Source organism: Tinamus guttatus, unplaced genomic scaffold (assembly GCF_059628265.1).
Source record: "Tinamus guttatus ecotype Peru unplaced genomic scaffold, ASM5962826v1 Tinamus_guttatus_pri_ptg000086l, whole genome shotgun sequence".
Taxonomy (NCBI): Eukaryota; Metazoa; Chordata; class Aves; order Tinamiformes; family Tinamidae; genus Tinamus; species Tinamus guttatus.
The window spans coordinates 1,440,108-1,447,332 of record NW_028288620.1 but is presented as its reverse complement, the minus strand read 5'-3'; the positions used below and the strand labels follow the sequence as shown (position 1 = coordinate 1,447,332).

General features: G+C 43.2%; 1 protein-coding gene across 1 annotated transcript in view; it reads left to right on the top strand.

Moving 5' to 3' along the window:
* The first annotated feature begins 2,977 nt into the window (after positions 1-2,977).
* CRISPLD1 (cysteine rich secretory protein LCCL domain containing 1) overlaps positions 2,978-7,225 on the top strand; it is a 35,475-nt gene continuing 31,227 nt past the window's right edge. Inside the window, exons 1-2 of the mRNA XM_088520343.1 lie at positions 2,978-3,001; positions 3,981-4,296. Of these exons, the coding sequence (XP_088376469.1) occupies positions 4,039-4,296 (258 nt within the window). The 5' untranslated portion in view covers positions 2,978-3,001; positions 3,981-4,038. The remainder of the gene's footprint in view (positions 3,002-3,980; positions 4,297-7,225) is intronic.

Below are 7,225 nucleotides of genomic sequence, written 5' to 3'. Positions count from 1 at the left end.
GTCTGAAATAGTTTGCAGTGTTGTTGGGATAGCAAGAGAAGGGATGTCTGGTTTGAAAAAGTCATATGAATTTCTATGCTCAGCGACAGGTTGGTGCACTGATGTGAGTCCAACTGGTGCTTTAGGTGCTTGCCAGGTTCGGGGCTGAAAAAAAGTTCCTATGAATCTTAGCTCCTAACCAGGCAACGAAAGTGTCTTTGTGGATCTCATTGTATGAATTTTGGAAAAAGGGGTGTTTAGACACCCAAATCCATTCATGAAACAGATTTTTTATAATAGTTATTTTATGTGAATGAAGTGCTGTAATACTGCAATGACAAGTCCCGAAACAGTGAATATAGTAACTACAGATGCTCATAATGAGCAGAAAGATGTCTTGAATTTTGCTTCATCTACCTGTTCTGAATTAAAGCCTAAGCTTTTGTAACTTGCCACATTTGCTAAATATATATGTACATGTATTAAAGACTTTGTCTTTTTCTTTCCTACTTAGTGATGTCACCGTTTCTTAATGCGGATCTCCACTCTTCGGGGCCCTGTGTATTATTTCTAGCAGGAAAACAAATTGATGATGAAGTAAAATATCTTTCATTCAGTCTTCTGTTTATTTACAACAACTGCTGGAATCCTGTCTCCTGAAACTGAGGAGGACTCAAACTGAAGAAGATTTCATTTCCTAAAACTATGTTTTAGCTACATTTTAGCTAAAAATCATCCCTTCTGGGATTTTCTCCAGGCCTTGTTGACAGTGCTTATCCAGCAGGTACATGGTGCTTCCTTATTGATTTCTCTCAGATTGCTTCTTTTTTGATTTTGTTACTCACCTAGAAAACAGCCAGTGAATCTGTCCGTCTGTATGTGCCCTGCCTGTGCCCTTGGGAAGGGAGGATACTTAGCTTTTGTTTCAGGAGATGTAATGGTGCTTAACCGCTTAATATGACAATTTTAAATTAAGGAGGGCAGTTGCAAACTCAGTACCATAGGTTTACACCTAGCCAGAATGACACAGAACGAGGAAACGGTCTCCCCCTTCCTTACAAGTTGAACGAGACAACAGATTCAGTCAATTGTGCAATGGATGCACAAAATTAGTGGAGAAGTCAAAATCTCATTTGTCAAAGTCACAACACTTCTATGTGGTCACAAATCATAGAGCCATAAATGAAATACAAAGGGCACGGTCATAGAGAGTAAGGGGTTTATTCAATTGATGATGAATTAACTGATCAAAAAAAAAAATCAGTTGGTCTGATTTCAGGTCCGTCTCTGTTTGTCTTAATATTGAATCTACAACTTGCATGATAATATCATAAGGTCTTCAATTTGCCAAAGCCCAAGCACGGTCAGAAGATTTCTGGGAAATATGATGATACTCAAAATGAATGACAGAAGATGATGTTTCTTATATATTCTATTTCAAACTCAGCGCCTGCCCATTTCTGACATAAGGAAGGTAGCTAAAGTACTTTGCAATGATTGATGGGAACCCCATAAATATCCTCATTCTTTTTTTTTTTTTTTTTTTTGTGGGCTTAGTTTTAGTTTGTTGGTTGTGTTTATGTGCAACCATAAGCTACTACAAAAGTAATTCCCTTTTTCTGCCATTTTCTAATGAAATGACACTTGGGGAGATCCAAAGAATAAATGGCTCCGTATGAGCCATACCCCTCATCAAGTGTCGATAACGAAGCTGTGCTCTGTGTGTACAGAGGCTACAGTGTGACCTTCACAGGACTAATGAATATATAAATGTATCTAGCAAGATAAATGGGATGTGAGTATTGTAAAAACCCAGATCTGGCTCGCAGAGTCTACCAAGCTCCTCTAATTTTGATTTCCTTCCTCTTCCTTCAAATTCTTTGAGTGAATATATATAAGTATAGGCCATCATTCTGTGCCAAAAATGGCAGACATTAGGGCATACTAGTGCCTAATGCTCCCCCTCTCCAAGAATTTATGCTATCAAGATGCATGATGGCACTTTGACTTAAATTTCAGATGTCACAGTTATTTCTAGAAAAAAGTTCAGCTGGAGCCATCAATTTTAATATCAGCATCTCCATTTCTGAAAATGAAAATATAGCGAACGCTTGCAAGCTGGTGGATATTTCTTGGGAAGACTGGAATCTGCTTGATTGTACAATTTGTCCATTGTACCAAATTATGCTAAATAAATGAAACATCGTCCTTATCAACTTGCATAAAAAGATTTAAACTATGCGAAGTTGATGCAAATATAACACAAAAGTACATATCTAACTCTCAGCAGAAACAGAAATGAGTGGTTACAAGTTTGTGAATTCTACTTTCTGAAGAGAAGTCACACTCAGCTGGTCTGAATCCACAATAAAATTCCTGTCCTTGTACCTCCTGCCATATCCATGCGTCCTTAGCTTTTGCAGAGTTCACGGCAGAGCTGCTCAAGCGGCTTCTCCGCTTCGCTCTGCGGCAGCTCCAACTTCCCATCCCCAACCCTACTGTCACCCGACGGAGATGGCAGGCGCAGGCCCCCGCCTGCTCCTATTTTGGGCTCTGTTTTGGGCAGGATGGAGGCCAGAAGCCGGCGGGATGCCCAGCTCCCGGCTCAGCTTTGCCGCCCCCGGGGATGCTCCGCGGTCCGCAGCGGGACTCGGCGGCGCCCGCCCTCCTCCCCCGGCAAAACCCGCGGCGAAGGCGACCGCCCCGCTGGCCCAGGTGAGCGCCGGGGGCGGCGCGGAGCCGCGCGGAGCGGAGCGGAGCGGCGCGGCCCGCCCCGCGCGGAGCCGGGGAGGGGTGTCCGCGCACGTCACCGCCGCCCGCGATAAATGCGCGGCGGGGAGGGCGGCAAGAGCGGAGCACACGGAGCGGCTCGGCACGGCCTGGCGCGCAACGCAGAGGCGCGGGAAGCGGCGGCGGCGCGCACGGCAGCACCTCGGCCTGGGCGGCCCGGCGCTCCCGCGCGGCCGCGGCCGAGCAGGGAGCGCGTTGGGCCCCGCGGCAGGACGGCGCCGCCGGAGCGAGGGTAAGCGCGGCCCCGCGCCGCGGTGCTCGGCCCGGGAGGGCGCTCGTGCCCGCGGGGCCCGCGGGCCGGACGGCGCCGCGCCGGGCGCCACCCGCTCGCGCTCCCCTGCCCCGCGCCCCCGTTTTTGTTGCCGTCCCCCGGATGGATGCGGCGCGGTTGGGGCGGCGGGAGTAAAGCGTTTTCACGCGGGGGGAGGGAGCCCACCGTGGGGATTGACCGCCGATAAGTACCCAGACATGCGGGAGGAGTAGGACTTGGGATGTTCTGCTCTTGGTAATGGTACTTTTGCAAAGAGTTAGCTGTGCTTTTCTTTGTTCAGTGAATAGCACAGTCCCCTGTCTCCCCCCACTTGCTTGGCAGAGCCGAATACTTCTTGTGTTACAAGGGGCTTGGAAATCGGAAAATGAAAGCTCCTTCTTAATCAAAATCATATTTTCAAATGCAGCAGGAGTGTATATTTCATATTAACTTGAGTTCTTGAGTTCATGTTTAGGCATTTGAATGCAAGCCTTCAAGGCTTTTAACTTGTGTGTGTGTGTGTGTGTGTGTGTTTTTTTTTTTTTTTTTTTTTTTTTTTTTTTTTTTGCGGGGGCGGGGCAGAGGGCAGGGGTGGTAATACATTCCAACCCTGGAAGACCTTATCTGAAGTCTAATCTTCATTAATGCCTGCCTCCTTTTAAGTACATATGAAAAGCATGCTTTCTTTTAGGCAGCCCTTGAACTGAGCATGCCTATATAGTTTATAAAGCCACTTAAATGATGCTAAGTTCATAAGGTCGAAGATAAGTTGTCTTTCAAAAGCCGCAGCATACATTTATTGGTGCTAAGTACACGTAGCATCCTAGTCTGCCTCCCTAAAGTGATACTGTCAAACTCTCTGCCCACTACAGCTTGACTTTTGTTGTTGAGCAAATTGGCACATGCCAGTACTTCAATCTCAAAATTATTTTGCTGTCTCTTATGCCTTCACAGCTAACAGACCTGGAAGAAAGACTTTGTCTTGGAGCTAACTCCTGAGCATTTTGAGATCATTCATCATGAAGTATGTAGGACAGGAATGGCTCAGAGTAACTACCTTGCTATTCATAGCTCAAGCAATTTCTGCAATGGTCCTCCCCAATGCCACGGTCTTAGAGGAACTTTTGGAAAAATACATGGATGAAGATGGTGAGTGGTGGATCGCCAAGCAGAGAGGGAAAAGGGCTATCACAGACAGTGATATGCAGAGTATCTTGGATCTTCATAATAAATTACGGGGTCAGGTGTATCCACCAGCTTCCAATATGGAATATATGGTAAGGAAAAACTGATAGTGACATCCAGAAAGAAATGTTCATAGAGTAGTTATTGTCACTGTATTGGCATACTTTCAGTTTTAACTTGCTTATTTTCTTATTTAATGCCTGTTTGTTGGCCTTTCTCTCTCTCATCTCTCTCTCTTTTTTTTTTTTTTTTCCTCTTCCCTTTTAACAGCACAGGATAAATTGTGGAAAAGAAAAATCCTGTTTGAGCATCAAGTATCATATTCTGCTGATATTAATGGGTTTATCTCTGATATCTATCCTGAATGGATGGGGTATTCCTCACTGGAAGGGGCAAATTTACAAGAGTGGATTATTCATAATAGTTGATTATGTCTTAATTTACCATTTGAGAAGTTTCAAAATAACATAGATTCTCTACCAAGCTTTTAGGCTGCACGGAATTTCTGAGCAAAAAAGAGGCTACTGTAACACAAAAGTCTTCTGTTTAAGTTGACATGTGCTGTAGACTGAAGTCCTGTATGTTTCTAATGATGTGATACATAATTTGTGTTTTGCTTTAAGAAACCTCTGTTCTTGTAGCCATAGTTCAAGACTAACCTCTAGCTTTCTTTACCAACTAGATCAAATCAAATATGCTAAAATATTGCCATTTCAGTTGTTAGGATGGTTTAACAAGAGCAGATATCTTTTCAGGTCTGTTTCAGCAGAAAAGCTTAAATCTAGTTCCCATGTTGATATTATATGTGTGTTTTTTTTTTTTTTTTTGTTTGTTTGTTTGTTTGTTTTTAATCTCCAATATGTCATGGAACAAGTGATGGTGAGGGAGGTGAGTGACACAATGCACTTAACTTGTGTGAAAGAAATAGTAATAGATTTATTGATACGGACAGTGGTTTCACGAGATTCTATGGCAAGGTCACTTATTTACTGCATGGGGTACAAGACATACACAATATTACCAAGCAGACCCTCCTGTTGAGTCACAGGGTTCAGAGGGGACCCTGGTGCAAGTCCAATGAAGCCTGGGTGTGGCTGGATCCAGTCCTAGTCCCAGACCTGGTCAGTGGTTTATGACTAAAGAATTTTGTGCACGGTTACATCAGTAAAGTTTACAAGTTCAGAGAGTGCACTACAGTCACTTACCACAGATCTGTTGTGGCAAGGATCTCTTATGCCTGTGGAGTAAGTATCCTTGGGAGGTATCCCTGCTCAAGGGATCCTGGCGTGCAGCCTGCTGCCATGCAAGGAGAGCTCAGTTGGCTCTGAGTTGTCCCCTACTTTGGGGATAAGATGATTTATAGTCATTCTTTCATTTCAGAGGAATTTGGGCTGGTGTATGCTCAACTAGCCGTTATTTCCTTGTCAGAATTCAGGTATCAAGACTGTTATTGATGGTTGTTGTCTGGGGGAAGATATCAAGGAGGCAACTACCAGGATCAAATAGTATCACTGGTGGTTAACACCTGAGTAGGGCTACCTGTGAAAAGTCAGGTTGGGCTGGGGAAGGAGCACATCCTTCACAAAGTATAAGAGGAAATATCACCACTATGGGAAGGACAGGTTTCCTGACACCTTCTGTTGGAAGGTGGTGACAGGATCCTACTAACACGATTGAAGATGTAGCAGCAGTCCCAGCATGGAGGGACTTTTCTCTCAGTATGGAGATGTGATTGAACTGGGCATGTGTGTGTCCTGGAGACATGCTTGCTTAAATGAAGGGCAATTTAACCAAAATTAATCAACATGAATGTTATAATACTAGGCTATGTGCAGAGAACTAATTACCTCATCTCCAAGAAAAGGGACAGTAATGCCTTAAACACATTTTGCTGTTCAAATTATGGCCACTGCTTAAACTGTATTTTCTGTTGTGACTTTTTCAAACATTTATGTTGTATTACAGTTTCGTATGTGATCTTTTGTTCTGGAAAACTTGAGCCAAAGGGTTTTCAGGCTTTCTGTAAAATGAGAACAAGGAAGACTATATTGTTTTCTTGAGTTAAAATACTGTAGAACTTTGCCTTGAGATTCTACAAAAGGATAACTTTGATTTTTTAGTTATATGTCTATTTTTATTCCCGATATATGCACTTTCCTGTGTTATGTATCTTGGAAGTTGAATTTGAATTTTTTTAGAGTTAGATTTTTAGCAACTGTTTGCTTCAAAGATTCTTTCTGCACTGTGCACACTTCAGCATAGACTGGTAGGTTTGTATCTGCAGGAAGGATTTTATTTCTTTTTTTTTTTTTTCCTTTTTTTTTTTTTTCTGTCTGCTCCCAAATGGCCCCTGTTCCAAAGCACAAGTGTTCCAAAGCACAAAGAGCAAAAAGTGGGACTGGATGTTGGCAGTAGTATGCAAGGGGATCATGGACTGCTTTGGGTAGGAGTTTGGGATTCATAGTGCTTATTTGGTCTATCCAAAGAGATGGACACTAGTGTGCAGCAGATCCAGGAGACAATGGAGGGAGGCTGAGGCCTCAGTGGTGTGGAAGGAAAGAGTGTTTGGACAGATATGGTTGGGGGAAGAAGTTGGACTCCCTGCCCAAAGAAAGATTGGGAGTAGGGAATTATGGAGGGAGATTAAGAGTATGGGAATTTGCTAAGAGGCTATTTTAAGTCTAAGTTAGGGGGTGATTGGGAAGAGAGACTGTGACAAGTAGGAGAAACAAGTGGATGCAGTGATTGGGAAATGAGAGAGGATGGTTAAGGAAACAGTGGGCACTCTGCACTTGAACAAGGGAGGAAATGCCAGAATTTATGATTTCTTGCATACATATGTTATGATAGATTTTGTAATTATACTGTTGTTCACTGTCTTTTCCATATGATTTGTCATTAATCATTCAGATCTATTTAATAGATTTCATAAGAGCAAGAGATGAATATGGAACAGTAAAAGTCCCTTTAGGAAAAAATCTGGTCATCATCACTGTGTGTATATTCAAAAACAAACAAAAA